This window comes from Amphiura filiformis, unplaced genomic scaffold (genome assembly GCF_039555335.1).
Source record: "Amphiura filiformis unplaced genomic scaffold, Afil_fr2py scaffold_49, whole genome shotgun sequence".
In the NCBI taxonomy this organism is placed as follows: Eukaryota; Metazoa; Echinodermata; class Ophiuroidea; order Amphilepidida; family Amphiuridae; genus Amphiura; species Amphiura filiformis.
The window spans coordinates 491,402-514,484 of NW_027305513.1; the positions used below are offsets into that span (position 1 = coordinate 491,402).

At 34.6% G+C, this 23,083-nt stretch overlaps 1 protein-coding gene across 1 annotated transcript in view; it reads right to left on the minus strand.

The window, feature by feature from the left end:
• The window catches only part of LOC140144322 (uncharacterized), a 33,354-nt gene that overhangs the window by 10,155 nt on the left and 116 nt on the right, over nt 1-23,083 (minus strand). The window contains exons 2-6 of the mRNA XM_072166146.1: nt 21,717-21,873; nt 13,400-13,577; nt 4,513-4,790; nt 1,609-1,757; nt 815-980 (exon numbers count right to left, since the gene is read on the minus strand). Of these exons, the coding sequence (XP_072022247.1) occupies nt 815-980; nt 1,609-1,757; nt 4,513-4,790; nt 13,400-13,577; nt 21,717-21,813 (868 nt within the window). The 5' untranslated portion in view covers nt 21,814-21,873. The remainder of the gene's footprint in view (nt 1-814; nt 981-1,608; nt 1,758-4,512; nt 4,791-13,399; nt 13,578-21,716; nt 21,874-23,083) is intronic.

Here is a 23,083-nt window from a genome sequence, read left to right on the forward strand (position 1 = left end):
AAGATGGCAACATTTCTCCCAGAGAAAAACTAAAAGGTGTTTTTTCATTCAGAACAGGTCCAAGCCACAAGCAGTGATCATTTGCTATAATGATGGCTATGAGAAAGGTAGAATAAGTTCGAAAAACCCTTCACGCTATCCATATCATGTCACTAATAAAGCGCATTTTACGTTTATGCAGTTGTTCTTTTTGATTTGATTTGTTTGGCTTTGACAACCATTGATATCCCAAAAATGCCTACGAAGCTTATTACTAATGCTTAAATTTGAACACCGGGATGGGTTGGGAACAGTTAGACTCTTCTCGAAACTGACTGCGAGCTACAGGTATGGCTCCTCTAAACTTCATGATGGGACAGACGGCTTTGCGTCCCCTCCGAAGGACGGAATGATCTCATGGTTTATGAGGAAAGCGAAAGCCTCAATTTAATCTGCAGATGATACAAGGAATCGAACCTAGGATCTCGTGCACAGAAGAGAGGATTTTAATCAAGCCATGCTCGCCCTTGCTATTCGTCAATATGCGAAAATCGTGACGATCTTCAACTGCTTAGTGCCAGAAGTTGGTAAGTGCAATAGCTGCCATGTGAAGCCAAATGTTCAAGGCAGCTATTGCATTAACCCCTTTCTGGCACTGAGAAGTCGTCTTAAACTTGTTTGATGAAGAACAGTTACCAACATAACCTGCCATTGTGCGATGTTTCTAATCTGAGGTGGAGATTTACTTTGCGGAATGTGGACCATAACCCTTTAAAAAAAATAGCATGACTAGTGATAGGTTGCCCAATATTATTTGATTGACCGAGTGACTTACTGCGTGTAGGATCCCTGTCTTCATAGATAGGTTCAAGCCAATCTTCAAATGCTGTCATACGAGTGTAAACCGCTGGAAAGCCTGGCTGAGCACAACCTGCATACCAACTTGGAATTCCAACCATGTAATATTTATCGTTGACTTTAGATACGGACGGACCATCTCCCTGTAATGGTAGAAGAAGATTACATTCTTTGAACGAAAACGAAGAGGAATTTCAATTGATTTTGTACAAAAATTAGTACAAAATTAGGGTAATAACCATGCATCTCACATGTTACCAGCTGTCAACATTTGACAAACAATTGCTTGAGGCGAAGGTCATTTTCTGGAAAGCTGGACTGAACATTTAGGTCATGTGATGTGACCGATTCCTGATCTGGGTCATAATTATACTGCGCTGTGGTAAACTGGTCATTTCAAGGAGGGATAGCGACATAATTCCTTTGTGAACAAATAACTGACTAAAATTCCATTCACTATAAGATGGCACATGACCTTTGGAAAAGTACAAGGGTCCACAGGGGAGACAAAGGTCAAATTGTACATAAAACTTTAAAAATTAGTAGTATCTTAGGTTTAGTGATTGCTGACACCATCTTATATTGAATGGACTATAGAAGAATTGCTGAAAACTAACAGAACAGTTCTAGTATAAACCTGAATGAATTTCCCTAATTACAGTACGCAGTGTAGATTACAGTGTAGAATCTGCCATCTTGAGAATTCTTATCAACATAATAACGTAAAAACGGTAAATTTACACAACTATTGAAATATATAAATACACTTACAGTGCAAACTCCTTTCCCGCCCTCGATATAACCCAAGCATATCATATTATCCGTCACTGGATATTCAGGGAATGTGGAATAGAGATCCCGGCACTTTTCTTGCTCTACCACAGGGACTTCAACTTCATTTAGGAAAGGCTGGATATGGTCTGTAATACAAGAATGTATAATTATAAAAACAGCAATAGACATACCGTAAATACTATCGAGCGCTTTTGAAAACATGAAATTATATCAAAGTCTGGCGCTTTACCAACTGAGCTAATGGGGTTGAGACCCTGGGGTTGAAACACACATTTGCAGGTTTACTTGTTCGTATGTAACTATGTGTGTATCGATGATTTGCTCAACACCCTTTACACTTTTGTGATGGGGCTCTTCATGTTTGCATGTTTAAAATCGCTCGATAGTAAGCACATATGCTAACTATCGAGTCTTTACGGTATTGTGCCAATCAATATAATGTATAGCCTTTGTATCAAAGCATGGAATAAGAATATCCAATTTCTTATTTCTCGACCCAAGCGTCTGGACCGACTGGTGAAACAAACGAACAACATGGACTGTCCTTTGTTTTTGGAATCTGCAGGAGAGCCCCGGGGGGTTCTTCGAAAAATTTTGTACGGGGGTGTGCCACGCAGACTTTTGGATGCTGACTTTCTCTATACCTACTTTTTGCTGTTTTTGCTACCCATCAGTATACCAATTTTCAAGAAAAGCACCCAAAAAGCACCCAAATTTGCCATAATTGGGCGCTTTAATGGCATTTTTGCCCACATGCGCCCAATTGGGCGCATTGGTATCCACTGAAAACCCACCCATCGATATACCAAAATCGCTGAAAAGGTACCCCAAAACCGTGGCACATCCCCGTATACCTTCAACCAGGAAGAACCCCCTCCCGGGCAGGAGAGCATTTAATAGCTCTTCTGGAGGAGAGCTGTTTAGAGCATTTACAATAGAATGTAAGGAGAGAATGGTCAACTAAGGAGAGCTAAAAATCACTCTCCTATATCAGATTTAAGGAGAGCTGTAGAGAGCCATTGCTCTCGTTCTCCTCAAAAGGCAGTCCCTGGAACAAATGATCAATTTCATAACAAATATTACTGTGGCAATCAAGTGATAAAATAGCATTGCAAATCTGTGCCATTATTAAAGCCATTTTGACATAATTGTATATAAGAATAAATTGTGACGAACAGGGTCACCAGTACATTTGAATTGTTATCATTAACATCCTTGTGTAGCTATTGTTGTATTTTTTTAAATCTTTATACGGCTTTACTTTGTCACTGATTTACTTACTGGAAACCAGCAATTTCTGTTTCATGCAGTGTAATTGGATTCCTGTATTTGTAAACATTTGAACCCGGCATTTAAACCTTGGGTTTGAGCCACCCTGTATTTTCCCATTAACCGTCTAGACCTATACAATCATGTTCACTTAAAATGGAATGTATTATCAGAGGGACCTACATCATGTTCAATATCACCAAAGCAGAATCGAAGAAGAACTATACTTAAATCGGTAACGATGAGCGATTGATAAATTGACCAATCAGAGGAATCGTTGCTGATTACGCAGGAAAGTACGAAACACTTCATTGGGTAGAATCTAATAGCTCTTGGAAGATGATTGGACTCTAATACTCCAACAATGTAGCTCAATTTGTCTGCATGTTGGTTTTTAAAATGCGTACCTACATTCGAAATTGTCATCGACTTGAATTTTGTCGGGACACATAAGTCAATGTGGTTCAAAAAGTACTAAACCATGTTTTCTCTAATGCTCCTGAAATAAGCCTTATGACCACGCTGATAGATTTGGTTTAAAAGTGGTGTTGTAGGCCCTATACTTCCAACAAAATCAAAGTGTGTGTTATTTGTTGTTGATAAACACCGGTACCGGGGAACAACATTTTTCTACATTTAGTAAAACTGGGCTAAAGTCTTTTGGGTAACCATGGTAACACAGTCCAAACTTATTTCTGACTATTAAATATAAAACAAAACAAAACAAAATAAAAAATGCATCACGTAGGCCTATTATATTAGTATAGTTCGATTCACATAATTACATGCAAGCAGTTTCCTGGGACAATCCTCTTTTTAACTTGTGGCCTAATTATAATGAACTATATTATGAGCCTATGAGGAAATGCCATCACCGGTTACAAGGTCCAATTGGTAATGAAAGCATTATATCACAAAAATAGTTCGGAGAGGAGAGAGATATGTGTGTAACTTGCAGTTAAATGTTTTTGTTTAAAAACCACATGTACGCAATAGTCGGATTTCCCCCCCCCCGGATTTTCCAACAGTTTTCGTTTTGTGGATACACATCAGGAACAGTTGACTAAAAAAATTATTAAAAAAAAAAGGATATTTTTTTTCTGTGCACAAAAAGTATCCGTACACTTGAAAAAAAAGCAATATCTTAGACACTAAACCCAAATTACCAAATTAAGTAAACAAATTACAGATGGAGAATTTTGTTCTGCGTATTTTGATACCTCATTCGGCACGATACAACTTGATCTTCCCAACTTATACCAATATGAATGAAAAAAGAGTATTCCAAAAGTGACAAAGATTTACACAGACTTTTTTCTCTTATGAGCACCACGAGTGAGTGCTGATCTGCTACGCTGTAATGATCCCGTTACAAAAGCCGGTGGGAATCGCCCTGAAGGAATTGAAGTATAGCATCAAAAATCAATACGTCACTTATGAAATGCCCTCTTTCTCCATTCAACTTGAGGGTATAAAGTCGCATCGTGACAAATGAGGTGTCAAAATACGCAGAACAAAATTATTTGGTTATTTAATTTAGGGTTTGTGTCTTTTAGACATTACTTTACTTTTTGTGCGCAGTACAGATAGGACCAATACCATGCAACTAACCATTTCCCGTTGTAGCTCCAAATCCAGCAGTGGTACAAAGAGTTCCATTGTCAAACAGACTGTCCATATCCATTGTAGGAGCACACACAGGTCTGACATAGTCACTGATGGTGAATGTATCCGTCTTCAACAACGCGATGTCGTGGTCAAAGCTACCCTGAACGTAATTTGGATGCACGAAGATTTCACGCACTTGTTTCATTTGAGCATTGGAAGAAAGATTGGCTAAGTTGTTTGTTCCCATGACGACTATAAAAGATGAAGGATCACTTTCGGATCTGTAAAATAAATAAATAAATAAATAAATAAATAAATAAATAAATAAATAAATAAATAAATAAATAAATAAATAAATAAATAAATAAATAAATAAATAAATAAATAAATAAATAAATAAATAAATAAATAAATAAAAAAAAAATAAATAAATAAATAAATAAATAAATAAATAAAAAATAAATAAATAAATAAATAAATAAATAAATAAATAAATAAATAAATAAATAAATAAAAAAAAAAAATAAATAAATAAATAAATAAATAAATAAATAAATAAATAAATAAATAAATAAATAAATAAATAAATAAATAAATAAATAAATAAATAAATAAATAAAAAATAAAAAATAAAATAAATAAATAAATAAATAAATAAATAAATAAATATCAAAGTATAGACCTCTGGAAATGCAACCGTTACTCTGAGGTTGGGTACCCCTATGAGCGAAAGTGAGGTTATGCCATGAAACTCAGAGTAACGGTTGCCTTTTCAGAGGTCTATACTTTGATATTTGTTTTACGCTCTCCTGTAATGGGATTGAGCACTCTTTGAAAAGTTAGTGTACCTGAAAATAATACTGTTAAATAAAAATAAATAAATAAATAAATAAATAAATAAATAAATAAATAAATATGAGAGTATCTGTATTATTTATGAAATTAATTGTAATTTTTCTCTTTTTTCTTCTTTTAAACTTCTAACCATTTAACTCGCTCCACGCGAGTGTTGACTGCAGAAGACAAGTTTTAATTTTTTAATTAAAAATTTCAAAATTTTAAATGTTCATGAACATATTTGGAATCAGCATGAAAAGTGCATTAAAATGAGTACAAACAAGTGTGGTTCAGTGGTTCTTGAGATATCTCTAGATATTTCGGGATAATATCCCCAAACTTGGGACTTTTTATGTCGTGAAGTAGAATTTTCGTTATTTTCCTATAATTAACAATGCCTATAATTGTTATAATGGCAGTACAGAAGAATGAAAGGGGACTTGGAGTCTGTGTGGACAGTGCTAAAGGCTCGAAATATAATGGGAAAAACAAAAAGACTCGAAATATATCCATGATATCAGGGTATCTATACTGGTGTGAATCTAATGTATATATAAATACACACAGAAGAGAAAAAAATCACTTATATTCGGATGTTGTTCATGGTTCAGATATGTGACCGTCTATGGCAAGCTAAGCGGCTCAGAACGTGGGACTAGCTACGCGTAGCTTCTTTCTCGTTACGTGCAGCTTATTAACCAATCAGATTCGCGGTTTTAAACACGTGGAGCTGATGTAAACATCCTCTCTCACAAATATTACGTTGTTAATTTTTGTAAATGAAAATATCTGTAGTATATCAGCAAAAAATGGTATAGGTGCTATTAAAGTAATATCTGAACAGAATGATGATTGTTCTATATTTAGGGGCTATCATTTTCTTCGGAAGGGATCCCAAATATAGGGGTCATACTTTTTGGAAAGAAAAATAAGGGGAGGGGTCATAAATTGATAATGACAAAATGTAGGGAGTCACAAGATGACTACAGATAGTGTGTTTATTGTATTCAAAAGACTGATTTCAATACAATTTTAGCCTGTCTAGGGGTAAGGTGTATCGGTGGTGGGAGTCGGGGGTCATAACATTTTGATGCCGAAATAGTGAGGGCCGCAATTTATTGACGCCGACTTTTTGTAAATTTAGGAACCCCCCCGTTCCGAAAAAAAATGATGACCCATTTTACTCTCTCCATATTTTACACAGTGGCATGTGATATCGCTTTCCCTGCAATATCTTTACACAGCGCTTTACATCAGTGGTAGTTGTTGTTTGACCTTCATATCCCCTGCACCGCTAATACAGCCCGAGTATAAAGTTACTTGCTATTAAACACGGTGTAAACTTGGAAACACTAAATAAATATGCTTTGTGTCATTTTAGCCAGGCATTAGCAACATGTTCTCTTGACACGTGCTGTGATTTGGCCTCCTTTACCCGTTCGTTATCTATGCTAATTCCGTAAATTAATTACAAGATAATAATTGTGAAAGAGGATACCTATAACTATACTACGCGCAGCTAACGACCCAACCACGTGATTAAATTTGACTATTTTGATTGGTCAAACAGCTGCTCGTAACGAGAAAGAAGCTACGCGTAGCTGTTCCACGCTTTTGGCCCCCTTGGCTTGCCATAACCGTCCATCACAAACCGCTCGTAAAGTCGGCAAATTGTATTTCGAGTTACAGTGCAAAATGTGCATAAAGGTTGTATTCATATGTACCTAATGTTTCTCCTACATGTTTCTCATTTTAGTGTCAGTCAAATGGCAATCTTTAATCCTATTGTTGAAGATGATAATAAGCTTATACTTATGTATAGAGTAAATAGCTCTAGTCTTTGTTTGCTTTGGCTAAATCCTGTTCAAGTGGTGGGTTATGATTCGATGATTTGAAGTGACCGCCAATTATGACCATTTGATATGTAATACCAGCAATATGGAAAAAGAGAAATAATGTAGCACCAAAATAATGTAGGGCCTACCCTTTTACTGAAGGAGCCTACCCTTTTTCTGGATATCGTTTGAAGTCAAATGATATATCATTGTAAAGCTTATGATATACACCAGGCACAAAAAGAAACTCGTCAGTTATATTCATCCTTGCTGTTCAATAACTTGATCATTTTGGATTATTCTGAAATATACATTTTGTTAATTGGACTTTGCTTTCTCATTTGACACCCTGTTCGAACAAGAATTGACCAAGATATGCGCCTCCAAACCCTCAAACCCCAAAATCAAAAGTTGCATTTTCAACGATTTTCAATGGGAACGCATCGTTGTATTGCACACAAGCACCACGGGCCAATCAATAAAGCACACAGTGTAACAGGCACAATTGAATCGTTAAAATTGCAACTTTTCATTTTGGGGTTTGAGAGTTTGTAGGCTCATATCTTGGTCAATTCTTGCTCAATGGTCACGAACAGGGTGTCAAATGAGAAAGAAAAATCCAATTAACAAAACGTATATTTCAGAATAATCCAAATTATCAAATTATTGAACAGCAAGGATGAATATAACTGACGAGTTTCTTTTTGTGCCTGGTGTATATTTTCTAAACACGGAAGAAAACAAAATTGACCAGGGGCCGACTTTACGAGCGTTTCGACGTGGACGGTCACATATTAGTGTCAAAAATATTTGAATCAGAAACAGTAGTTATGAATCATATGGTTACAAAAGCATGTTGTTCACCGTATTCGTGATGCTATAGCTACCATGCATGTATCCATCCTCCAAAAATAAAGTCCTTGATTCTTTGGCGTAACTAACACAGGATAATATTACTCTTCAATTCATTGCCAATGTGTTTCGGTCTAAACAGACACACCTCTTTTAGATTGAGGATAGTTTAGTTTTACTTACTAATATTACCAAATATATATCACTTCCTAAAACACTTCCTGGGTGGGAGTTTCAAATTGACAAGTTTAATATTAAGGTTAATCGCAGAGGTTAATACCCACACACTCATGACGTCACAAATTATACCAGATATTTTTTCTCTCTAAACCAACGATTTCCGGAAAGGTTATTAGGATTTACGCTGCGGAACGGGAATTTCATTTGGGATGAACACCCGGGGGGGGCACTCAATACAAATGGCCATACGGAAAGACCCCTCCTTTTTGGATTTTACAGCTCCGAAAGACCCCCTATATTTGACCAAAATAGAGCTCCGAAAGACCCTTGATTTTGATAATATCAGCTCAAAAATTGCTCATTCCTCATATTTCTCCTCACATTGGATCCTCTTGAAATGCCGAGGAGTTACAGAATTATGGCTTTTCATAACATTCATCTATAAATAAATCTCCTATGTTGTACTTTGTTGTGATAGTCTTGTCCATAATCACTGGAAACTGATGGGTACCAAACATTTTGATACAGCCTGTATTTAGATTTTGTTTACCCTTTTTTGACAATTTTTCATCATTTTCGTTAAATTCCCCACAGTCACTTTACAGAGAAAATTAATGCGCGGCCCAAAATATATTAATTGCAGGCCATTTAGTTATACATTTTCCCCTCAAAAGCGCCCAATTTGGCATGATTTGGGTGCTTACTGTGAATAGCTGGTATTGCTATAATCATGATAATGGGGTCTAAAATATACTGCATGGGACTGGCCTGAGAAACTGTTTTGCCGACCTACTTACGCGTGACGTGCAGACATAAGCCTACATTACGATAAATAAACACAAAATTATTTTGTAATTAATATTTCGCTTAAATTATTGCAACATTCTGGGGAATTATATGGTGAAGAAATTAGGTCAAATATACGTCATCTACAATTTTTTATGTCTTTATCTGAGAGTGTAAATAAGTAATACAATGGTACCGATCGTGCATATCTGATCACAATAAAGACCTGACCTGTTTTGTCATGTCGGGCCAAATAAAAAACAACGTTCTGAGATATAGGCATAGGCATGTTACGATAAATATACAATTATTAGGTATATATATCTGAGAGTGTAAATAATAGTCCCGGGATAATAGTACAATGGTACCAATCGTGCATCTGATAAAAAACATCCTCCCAAAATGCCATTATATGCTAATACCTCGGAGGGGGGCATGCACTAACGGGGATCATGTGCGGCCATGTTGACCCCCATTTTAAACTCCAAGCGATGACAGTCAAAAGTATCGCGCGATTTCCACGCACTTCAACAAAATATCATTTGAAAAATCAATTTAAGACCGATATTCAACTTCATTATCACCAAAATTAATTAGTGGTAGGCCCTATGTGTGCAAATTGGTGAGAAGCGCTAGCTATAGGCCTATGTATCCTTTAGCCCTAGGTGTCACAACCCTTAGCTACGCCACTGACTCCTTTTTTGCTGTCACCCAATGACCCGGTCATTTTTAAATAGTTTACTTCTAAAGATATATTTTAAATGGGTGATTGGATTTGGAATAGTAGGGCCTACCATAAATACGCACTTCTGTTCAAAAACTGAAAAAAGACAAAAAACAAAAACAAAACAAAACAAAAGAAAACAAAACAAAACAAAACAAAACAAAACAAAACAAAACAAAACAAAACAAAACAAAACAAAACAAAACAAAACAAAACAAAACAAAAACCCAACACTTCCGTTCATTAAAAATCAATCATTCTGTCATCGTTGCGATTTAGGCTAAGTAAGCCCTATTATATTTCGGTTTTTGGTATTCATTATTTTAACATTTTTCCCCGGAAAGATATGATATACGTATCGCCACTGATTATACTCTATATTTTGAAGGATTTAAAATAAATTAAAGGAATGTGATTAGGGACCAATCAAGTATTATAGATTTAAATCTTAAATCTCAAATTGATTGGTCCCTATCATAAGGATTTATTTTTAAATCCTTGAAATTTAGAGTGTATTACAATTTTGGATAAATCAATTATATCGTATACATGCACGTACGGCAAAGGTAAAGGGCAAATGTATTTCAAATATTTTGTTCTTGGAAAAATAATCTAAATGAGTCAATTTTGGAGAAGACAATTTGATCATCGACAAGATCGATGGGATGGGTGGAACGGTTAACCGCATGTTAAGCTGGTGTATTATTATGATTTGAGATGAAACCATTTGCAATTGTCACCGCTGGAAGATTTGTCCTTCAATACCGCAATGAATATAATTAATATTTAATTTTCATTTTTAATTTGATAGAAAGATCGGTAATTTTACTAAATTTTACTAAATTACCGTTTTACAACTTTGCTTTTTGTAACAAATAACACATCACTGAAACACAGTGGCGTAGCAAGGGGGCGGGGTGGTGGGGGGGGGGGGGGGGGGGCATGAGACATCTTGCCCCCCAGTCCCCCTTGCCCACTGCCCAGTCTTGTAACGAGTCATGACTAGAAATGACTTCTCCAAATAGATTGTGCAGTAGTCATTTCATTCTTGACTCAACTCGAGATATTGCAAGAAATGACTCGACTCGTCCTTGACTCGACTCGTTACTCTGTTTGCCCCCTGGGGGATGTTTACTGGCGTGATATTTTAGATTTTTAGGTCTTATTTGCCCCTCGTAAAAGTCATCTTGCTCCCCAGCACCCCATCTCAGAAAAAAGATCTCTCATTTGGAGATGTAGGCCCTATACACTCTAATTTTGTATAATTCATTTTTTAAATAGAATACCTAATCATTTATTTTTGATTCCGTAACTATTCGTTTTGATGAGATATACTGTTCATTTTGATAGGGCTATTATCACTTTGAATCGACTATCTTATCAAAATTAATAATTTCCGTTTTATTTTAACACTGAAGTAACTGTTCAAATTGACAAGATCTCCAACTCATTATTTGACAAGATTATCCATTTCATTTTGACAAGATTCTGTTAAGTCCTCTTCTGACCATAGACTGTACTGACAAAGCAAACTATTTAAAATTTGATTATTGTTGGTCATTTTTGACAAGAACCTATCAATTTTCTGAAATGACAAGGCAGTCTTATCAAATTTGATGAGCTTGTTGTCACTCCGATTCATTTGAAAGAGAAATATGTATCCCCATTCGAATATGTTCCCTTATCAAATCTGACAGGTTTCTATTAAAAAATGAGTAGATCGTTTTAAGAGTGTAGAAATATCATCTTATACGTCAATTTGTGATACCATCTGCTTTAAAAGGTTTTCGAATGATATACTGTATACGATTACCATACATGCGTTTTATTCTTAGAAATAATTTAACCAATTTAACCAATATACAGCGTGTTTTCCATTTCGGGCAATTTAGTAAATTATAATGACGTCCGCGTGTATTTAATGGCATATATGAATTACATTATGCGAATGCACCGCCAATTAAGTTTTTATTATTATTTAATATTTATCTATTTTATTTATTTTTGGTTACAATCCATGTAATTCTCTTCAGCGGAATCATGATAGCATATATGTGACCCGGCAGCACAAACGAGCCGTAAATTCCCTAAATTGTATTCTGAGTTATGGTGTAAAATGTGTACGAAGGTCGTATTCATCGGTCACTAAAGCTGGCGGCGACATCTGTCTTATTTTGATAGTCACAACACCAATCAATAATCCTATTATTGAAGTGGATAAGCTTCTACCTTATAGATGGCTATAGAACTTTTAATAACTCTGGTCTTTGTTTGCTTTTGCTAAATCCTTTTCAAGTGGTGGGTTATTTGTATAGGTATGCATAACCAACAATTAACAATGAGAGAACCTTCTTAGACCTCGTTGACTTGGGATGATTTGAAATGACCGCCAATTATGACTGTTTGATATTTATTGCCAGCAATGTGGAAAAAGAGACACACATAGAAACGAAAAAAGCTATAATTTTGTTGAAGGAGCAAAGTTTAACTAACCATAACTCCGCTTCTGGATATCGTTTGAAGTCAAATAATATACCATTTTTAAGTTTATGATGTTTATTTTTTAAACACGAAATAAAACAAAATTGACCGGGGGAGGAATTTACGGCTCATTCGCCGTGGACGGTCACATATCGGTAAGCATGTATATAAGTTCTCTCAAACAGGTGAAACAGACAAGTTCACGAGATCACAGGCCCTATAGCAATGCATTTCGACGTAGACATTACCAATCCCCGTCGTCAAAATTGTGATGCTCCATATTTACGTATAAAGCTTAAATTCTCCGAAGCAGAATCCGCATTACCCTGATGTGTATCATGTGTATTAAGTCAACATTTAATACATTGATTCGGCATGTTCGGAGGATTTTAAGAGGTGAAGTTCAACTTAGTCTTTTATGTAGGCCTACGTACGTGTTTAAGCTTATAAGCTAATGTCATCATTTATCTTGAAGATGCTTTAGTTGATGGTCGGATTAGATTGACGTTCATTCGTTAAGAGATCCCTTTGATACCCATCTGTGTGATTCATTAACCCTAATCCGAGCCGAAACCCTACACTCCTAAATCTATCTACTCATTTTAGAGTTTTAATACTTGTCAAATGTTACAAGGAAAATTTTTCAGATGGGGACGTAACAGATTCTTTTCAAAATGACTCGGATTTTTCTCATCAAGATGACAAGATTGCCTTGTCATTTAAAACGGCATTCTTAAGACAATTATTATGAATAGTTTCTTGTCAAAATGACTTGACTTACCAAATTTGAGTAGTTTTTTGCCTTGTCAGAGGGGGACTTAACATAATCTTGTCAAATGAAATATGGGTAATCTTGTCAAATAATGAGTTGGAGCTCTTGTCAATATGAATAGTTGGCCCCTACTTTTAAATTATTCACTTTGATAAGATTGTCGGTCAAAACGATAGTAAACCTATTCAAATTGAACAGTATACTCAGATCTCATTAAAATGAATAGTCATGGGATCAAATAGGATTTTATTTTAAAAAAATGAATAGTAGGCCCTACGAAATTAAAGTGTTCCCTATTCCAGAACCGAACTTAAACCATAACTTTCAGACCAGCAGACCCTTTTTACATTACGGACTAGCGAAACTTTTTTTCGGACTATAGCGAAACTTAAGGATAGGAGGAAAGTCCCCCATAATACATACATGCATTGAGCCAACGTGACAACCCAGTTATTCCTTAGCAGACCTGCTCCACACACCACTGTTGATTTATATGTGACCACTCCCTGCCACGGCCACTCCCCTTCCTCGGCTCGTGTTCCGCCGATTATTCGAGATTCGACACCTTGGGGCGCGGTTTGCGTACCACATTCGGGATCATCTGCATTGAAAGAAAAGTCATTGCATGTGTATAAGTATTGTGATTCAAAACAAAAGACAACTATGTGTGCTATTAATGAAAAACAAAACAAAAACAAACAAACAAACAAAAGCATAAACAAACAAATAAAGAACAAAATTAGACAAGCAAAATGATGAACGAAATATTGTAATGTAAATGTGCATTGTGTAATAATAATATTATTATCATGCTATATATTTATATCAATTACTTATAAATTTTATTTAAAGGAGTATTTCGTGATCCTAGCATCCTCTTTTTATGACATTTTCAGTACATATCTACGAAAAAAGCATATTCCCAAAATTTCAGTTGATTCCGATTTTGCGTTTGCGAGTTATGAATGATTATGTGTATTACACTGCTCCATAGACAATACGTTGTAATTTCGTTCTGGTGCACCAGAACGAAATTCAAATTTCGCGATATCTTTGCTAAACGAATTAATCTGCAAGAAATATTTTGTACATAAACATTATGTAGCCAGAGTATTCCAGTGATATAAAAATCTCAACTTTTTTGAGAAAAGTGGGGGATGAGGCTGTGGATCACGAAGTGCCCCTTTAATATTTATAGTTTCATCAGGGAAGTAGTTTCATTTTACAATTTAAACTTGTTATTGCACGGCGAAAGCTTATAAAAGTGAAACTTGAAAACAGAATTATTTATAAAATAATTCTGTTTACAATTTAAACTTGTTATTGCATGGCGAATAAGTATCGGACTTTCTGACCCACTCCTATACCGAAATAACTTTCGAACGATAGGACTTTAGTTTACAGGACGTCATCGAACTTTTGATGTGTTCCCTTAGTAGAGTTCATTTTATAATTTTTGTAGATATTCGTTGTTTTTATGATAATTGTGGTAATGCATAAAAAGACACAATATTATAAATAATAACTAATTAAAATGTTTTGTGTTCTTGCTATAGCCTGAAAAAACGTTACCGTCATCTAATATTTTGTTTTCTTTACCGATTTTGCTTGAAGCTAAAACTTAATATTGCTAAAATCCTACTTATTTCTGCTTTGTCAATTCAATTATATATTTCTATAATAGCTTACACTCTAAATAAAAAATAGTAAAAATTACTCAATGTTGAGTAAAAAGAGAACAGCAACAAAATGTCAAATGGAACTCAAAATTGATCAAGAAATCCTTTTCGGTAATACAATATGTAAATTCGGTATATCTGTTTAATAAAAATTCCCTTTAAAAGGGAAGGCCAGCCTCAATGCAGAAGAGGTCTTGTAAAGCGTTCTGTGTTGTTGCCAGCCTATAATAAAATGATAATGTCATCTATCATTTTTGTTCTTTCTCCGATTTTGCTAAAACCCTACTTATTTCAGCTTTGTCGATTCAATATACATTTCTATTAGCTTACACTTTTAATAAAAACAGTAAAAATTACTCAATGTTGAGTAAAAAGGGAACAGAGCAACAAAATGAGTCAAATGGTACTCAATATTGATTAAATTTGTACCCGATTTGATCAAAATTAAATCATTAACATTGAGTTCTATAAACTCATTTTATTGCTCTGTTCCCTTTTTACTCAATATTGAGTAGGCCTAATATTTATTTAGAGTAATATCCGTATAGGCCCAATGCAAATTGCATTTGGGAAGCTGGTGGTTTGATGTTTCCTATTTCCGACAGTTATTTCTAAAATTAAAAGAATTACGAATTTTTAAATTTCCATTCGACCTTGTTCCGTTTCCGTTTTCATTTTTGGTATGTATCTGTTAAATTCTTTATTATTTTATGTTCCATCGACAATCTATTACATGCATGTCAACTGTATATCTTTAAGGGGTACTACACCCTCGATAAATTTGTGTCTATTTTTGCATTTTTCTCAAAAACTAATAACACACTGGTAACAAAAGTTATGTATATTATAGGGGCAAGGAATCCAGTTACTACACTGGAAATTCAGTGACCCCAAGACAAGCAGTTCGTTATTTATGATAAGAAATAAGGTACCGCTAGGATGTACCTCATTTCCTATCATATTTACTGAACCGCTTGTCTTGAGTCACTGAAATTTCAGTGTAGTAATTGGATTCCTTGCCCCAATAATATACATAACTTTTGTTACCAGTGTGTTATTATTTTTTGAGAAAAAAAAATAGTCAAAATTTACCACAGGGTGTAGTACCCCTAAATAACCACCAGAACATGCAAATGTACGTATAAGCAGTCAATATAAATATTGAAGAAATCACCATGAACTTCGATCAATAGCAATTTAGAGCACGTGCGACAGTGGGTTAAGAAGGCATATAGGAAAAACATGCATATAGCTTAACCCTAACCCTACCCGTGGTTTTTGTGCTATCGGAAGGGAAAGAAGGAACGAAAAAGGAGAGAAGATGAAGGAGAAAGTCACTTGGCACCCCCGGGATTCGAACCTTGGACCCCTCGCATGCCACGCAGAAGATCCCCAGCATGTAGCTACACAGGTGACGTTGGCCCGACAAACGATTCCCTGGGTATATATGACTTGGTCTGATTGCGTCATCAAGTCCCGTGGAATGCATGCACGCAGAGTGGTTTTAATAGTGAGCTTTAGTGAGTCCTAGTTGGGTTAGGGTTAATGAGTATTTTTGTGGAGACATGTCAACGGAGAGGAATTGTGACAGACATACATGTACAGCCATATCCAGGGGCAGTAGGCCTACATAAGAAAATAATTATGTGAAATCGGTGGTAGGTCTAAAAATATCTGTGTTTTTACACATTTTAACTTTAGGCAGTTATGTCATCAGAAAGGAATTATAACTTTTAAATGCACATGACATAGTGTCATAATGTGAGACGTGACAACATAGATATGTGATTTGCCCCTTATCACGGGAAAACCTGCTAAACAGTGGATATGTCATATAGGTGTGCAGTCATCTGATATCGATGGTCCTCCTTCACAAAAATAAATGAAAAGGGGGAAAAAGGAAAGAAAAATCTCGTTTTTGTTCAGGACATTAAAAAACGCGTACAACGTAAAGCTGTGCCAAAATTGCTTACCAGCCGAATGGGAAGTGGAGCTAAAATCGAACTGATTTTAGGCATAGTAGTTTGTCACCTTTTTGCTGCGATTTCATAATTTCATCAGAACATTACAATTTTTCGGCAAAATACCAATAAATAGGCCTATACCTATAGGAATCGATTTCCATTGGCTTTCTAGTAAATAAACAAAGTATAATATTTTGGTCTCAACACTCTCAACCCTCTCTTTGACAAAAGTTGTCGTGTCGTTTTAAAAACATTTCTTGTTTTGACACTAGGCAATTTAAATGTACTGAAACAATGATTTTAATTATTATGTTGCAACAATACAACATCGTATCCGTTTTTCCGAATACGGTTATTCCCTATTGCTTTGCAGAATTTCTTTTATCTCTAATATTTTTTCAATGAAAGGACACATTCTATTCCAAATGAAACAAAACCTTTTGTACTTTCAGTGTCACCTGTATATGACCTTTGAACATAAAGTCCTCATGCAAGGATTTTATAGAAAACACATTATATACCACTGTATGAAATGAACCAATGTAACCACAAAAATATGTCAATTTCCTGTCCTGAAAATACGTATTTTATTCAGTAGAACAAGAACAACAAAAGTAGTCTATCGTTGATCAATAGAATTTCTTTCTAAAGTTTCATGTTGCAAGTATTTCTTTCCTTTTAGTAAAATGCATTAAAATTAGAACAAACGGACATTTCATTATACTTAATAAAGTGATCTATAGTTACCACTACTGATATCACTACCCACAAGATTTATAATTTGAAGTTTGCAATACGCGACAAAAGTGATTTTTTTATGGAAAAGCTGGTTATGCTAGGATGTTTTCTTTTGCGATAATGTAAGGTTATCATTATTGACTAAACTAAGTGAATTCTTGACTAAACTAAATGAAAGAAAATGTAAATATTGGGGTTTATACCAAGATTAGAATAGAAAAGTTCATTATACCGTCGGTGGTGTGTTGTGAAATCCAAAAAAATTGCCAAATCTATTCACATTTGCTCTTTTCCCCTCTCAGCCAAGTGAAAACGTTTTAAAGCAGTATTGTAAGATTTGTAAAAGAGGATGCCCTCATAGTTTGTCAGAAATATTAGTATATATACTGGTTTTTAAAGCAATATACTAATATTTCTGACAACTTAAAAGTTACCATTTTAATACTAAAAGTTGGTAAGTTGAAATGGCTGAGAGAAGTCTTTTTTTTTTTTTTTTGTACTTGGTAGCCTACTTGGTATAAAAGTATTAAAAATGATTCAAGTTTTAAAACAACGGAAATGAACGAAGGAAAATATATTTCTGCAAGTTCCGTTTAAAACTTGACGGAAACAAATGAAGGAAAATACTCTACCGGAACGTATGAACCTTCACTGCGTAAATAAACAAGTTATTTGATATATTTAGATGTAGAATGAAACTCAGGCGGCATACGAAAAAGGACTATTTGTATTGCTAAATTAACTGTAAAAATCGAAACATTTAGTCACCGGTATGCCAGCATGGAGGTATAACATTACGATATGACACAAGCTGAACCAGCGCTAAACTGTCTGCTGAAGATTATTTTGTTAATTACAGACAAATCTCTGAACCAGATATAATTATGTCTATTGGTCCCTCCTAGTGAAAAACACGACAAACAAAAATATGATATGGAAAATAAGTTTAAAAATTCCAAAAGTAAGCAATATCATAATTATATAGCATTCAATTCTTCTTTGTATCTTTGTCCCTTTCCTTTTCTTTCTTTCTTTCTTTCTTTTTCCCCTTTTATCTTTTCTTTCTTTCTTTCTTTCTTTCTTTCTTTCTTTCTTTCATTTTTTCATTTGGTTTCTTTTAATTTATCAAATATTTTGTGTTATGTTACAGGTAATATTATTGTAAATTGTGGACAAATGTTAACCACAAAAATGTCAAAATTTGAACACGATTTAGGGGTAAAGTCCCGGGGTAAAGTGTATATAGTTAACTACTTACCACTACTTACGGGGTCAATTTGACTACGCTGTTTTAAGAGGGTATATAGCTCCCGTTGTCAAATTTGACATGTTTCTATTCAAAAATGGGTAGATCATTTTAAGGGTGAGCCTATGGGTGCCCCCTGCCAACATGATCATGATGGCCGAGAAAAGTTTCTTAATTTTTGTTTCATTTCAGTCAACGTCTGTAACCATGGTAACTGCCATTTCATATTTTACAATAAATGTTGAATAAATTTCTTGAATCGTTTTTCCATCGCAACCACAAAGATATTTTTCGCATTATAAAATTAAAGCCATATTATAATATTTCTTTAAAAATAGATTAGTATTTATTTTCCATAAAATGTTAGCTTTTACTGTCGATGTCAGATATGTCCCCTTTTAATTTTGAGCCGAACAAGTGAGGTCAAAGATAATTAGAATTTATAGCGTCAATGCATGTTACTCCGGCGGTTGTAATACAGTACGATCCTCTGGCGCGTGTGTGTGTCCCGCACGCCGTGTACGTAGGGGTGTGTTATGAACAACACATACGCGTTCGACTAATATTTCTATCGTAATAATAAAACGACGGTTCCATAGGTTTATACAAAATCACGGATTTTGACAAAACTACAACACCTAAAGTCTTGATTTTTGCAGAGAATCTTTGTTTACTAATGTACATTGCAATCGTGTAAAAACCTGAATTAAAATTATTTTTGAGGGCGTTCAGCAAATGTTATTATATGGCTTTAAGTCTAAGAGAAAAACACTCGAAAAACTACTATAGATATTATAGCTGCTAGCTGCCATAAGAGATTATTTTGATATGTGATGAAAGATGCATACATGCTTATAATAGGGGATTGTCAGTATGATTGGTGGTATCCGCACGTTTTAAAGACCACGATTAGAAACGAATTTACCAGGATTCGGGAATCGCTGCATCGTCGTTTAACGCAAGGAAATTCAAAATTTGTAGTAATCCTGGAATCATATGGTTAATATATTGTCGGGAGGTTTAGATTATAATAATGAGAGTATAGCTATCACGACTTATCACTGCCTATAGGCTATAGCTTTTGAAACAGTTTCTTATATAAATACTGAATACAAAATGGCTACTTGAATCAGGGCATATGTATACTATGTAATTGTATTAATAATAATAATAATGATATATAATATAGGAATAATAATTATATATAATATAGGAATAATAATAATAACGGTGCAATTTGTTTTTGCAACCATTATCGTAAAACAATAATTATCTAGTCTATATATAGCCTACTGGGCAACAACATGAAAACCTAAACATGAAAACAACAGTAATTACCATGATCATTATATTAGTGCGCGACATATATGAATCCATAATTTAATATGTAGACTTACATGACTGAAAATACAGTAGCTTATATTAAAGGTAAAAATTCAGTTCCCCAAGGCACCCACCAGGATTTTTTGAGGGGGGGTGGGCAAAGTGAATCTGGGGTTAGGCCTACTGAAAATTGCTGCAAAATGTTTGTAATTTTGTGTTTTTCCGTGGGAGGGGGCGGGGAACAGGGGAAAAGAGTCCTGACTGGTGGTATTTGCCACCCCCGGCGAAATTCACTACTGCGTAACACTCATGCATGTAGGGCCTAAATAGGGATGCAATAATTATGTTTTTTTTTGTTTCTTTTATACAAAACAGTGACTTGTATATGTGCCTGGAAATGTCCGGCGGAAATGTATAGAAAACAAACTGTTCACATCAAAATGTTAAGTGGAATTTGCAATTATTAATTAAAATTCGGAATTAATCGTAATTTGCAAATTAAAGTATATTAGCACTTAAATGTCCATAGTTTTGTCCTTCAGTATGGTATATAACCATGATAACAATACAACATCGATTTATATTGAATGTAATTAAATTAAAAATATAAAGTAAATGTGTGGCTATAAAAAGAGTCTCAGCATTTTAGCACTGGAGTGCAAAATTTGTATGATTGTGAAGATAACAGGAAATAGCAAAATACCAGAGGGTTGTTAAAATGGATTAATTTATTCACTTGCAATATTATTGTTAATAAATGAACGAACTTTGTGCTACTTAAAATTTAATGCTGTGTTTTACAAAATATGTAGACTTCTCCGTATAGTCCACTTGCCCATTGTGCATACTCTGGCTATTGCATTTAGCTTAAAACTCTGATTTTATTAATTTGTAGATATTTGTGCACATCTGATCTCTTTAGTCACCGTACTCCCTCTGTTTGTTATAGCTTCCCAAGTGATTTTTAACTCGGGCTTTCGCGATTAATAATAATATGCATGTTTTTCCTAGATTTAGGCCTCCTTAATAAACTGGTAGATTCTGAAATCAGAATTGTTCAGTATTGAAGTGCCATGCCATTATGATATGTTGCATTCAATAATATAAGCCTACGTATACTTTTACTGTCACGAATATAATTACCGGTATATAAACTTTTTCATAACCATTTTATACTAGTATTTTGATGTAATAATTATCAGTATAATCAGAGATCCACTGAATGCGTTCATCATGTTCATCATGATTAATTACATGTTTTTATTTATCAAAAATCGAAAATCGACTATGGTATAGTCTACAAAATATGCAAAAAAGTACATTCGCGTTGCTCTACGACCCCGGGCTCTACGACAACGATATTTTATCACGTTGCCAAATTAACAAAAATATTTATTCTATTAAAAGTGCAAGAATAATAGATAGAGTACCCGGCAGATAACCCTGTCATCAGCTGTATACTTTATTATATAGTATTTGTGTAAACCAAATATTGATTCACTTTTACGTTTGGACTTTAAACTTAAACAGACATTGCGATGCAATGACAGTCACACAATCATTGCGATAAATATATAAAGTCAATACTAAATAACCCGGCCTTAATTGTTGAGTAAAAAAAAAAATAAAAAAAAAAATACTAATTTACCCGGCCCCTTAATTGTTGAATAAAATATAAAAGAAAAAAAAAAAAAAAAGAAAAAAAAAAGAAAAAGAAGAAGAAGAAGAAGAAGAAGAAGAACAAAAAACAGAAAAAGAAGAAGAAGAAAAATAATAGGTCGAATACTTACTTTGAAGTGATCCTGCTCCATCACTGAAGAGCGTTACCACTAAACAGATGATGTTGATGATGATGATGAAAAATCGTCCATCCCGAGGTTGAATCATGGCTGAGTTTACCGCAGCAGATGATGGTAAATTATATTATTTAAATGCAAGTCGCGTCGTCTGCAAATATAAAATTATGGTTGTAGCACATTTATACAGGATGACTAAGAGAGGTCAAGAGCGGGGAGGAGCACGTAAAGCGAAGACACTCTCTTAAAATACATGAATGACTCCCGTAAATGGCTTGTGTACACTGTAAAACCATTCAGTAGTCCATGTCAGTAAGTACTACATTCCATGGAAATGCTTAATTCAAGAACTGATTCAACACAACAGTAGCCAGTACTAAACATTCCTTTTACTAACGTTGAGGTTTATAAATTCCATCCAAAAGTTATTTTGGTAGCAACACTAAAGTGTATATGGGGCTATAAGGTCCAATTGCAACGGACTACAGTTTACCATAGCAACCAATCAAACACAATTACCCACTCCCCAACTACGTACCACCAGTGACCACGGTACTACGGAACATAAACACTATGTTTAATGTTTGATTTAATTTTCGTGGTATAAAATTATATTGAACTTCCTACTATTATAATTTATAGCGATATATACTACTGTATGTATCGATCATGCTGAAGCATTTAATAAAGCAAAAATAAGACAATTTTTGTGTTCTTTTATCAGAGATTAAAAAATATTGAAGAATTAAAGCACTGTGCGTGTTATTAGTATGTATGATCAAATTGCATCTCTGCTCTACAAAAACGTGTTAATAATAGACAGACTGATAGTTTGCCGATGGCATCCGACTCATCCCATTATCATCGGATCATTATGCTTAATTTTTAGAATGCCGTGATTTTCCTTGCTAATTACCTTGTTCACCCGCCTGTACAGTATGCTTACAAGTCATCTGGATGCTATAATTTTCTACGCACGCTGGATACGACACTGAAACAACATATACTCTACCGTGACGTCCTAACACTATATATAGCGGTACCGTTAAGCTTAAACACGTAAATATATTACATATCGTATATACAGCATGTGACGTGACTTACCTGTCAATGAAATGAACATTGATAAATCGAAATTTGATCCTTATTATGCTTGTTTAGTAAAATGTCCCAAATAATGATGAATGGACCGTGTCATCTCGTCAATAGAAAGAATTGAACAACCACACACATCTAATTTGTATCACTATATAGCAGTACTATAGTACACATAATGCGCACCTGCTATAATACACCCACGGTATAAAGCATTAATTGCTTTATATTACGTTACGGTCCGTATTTATATACCTTACGAATAT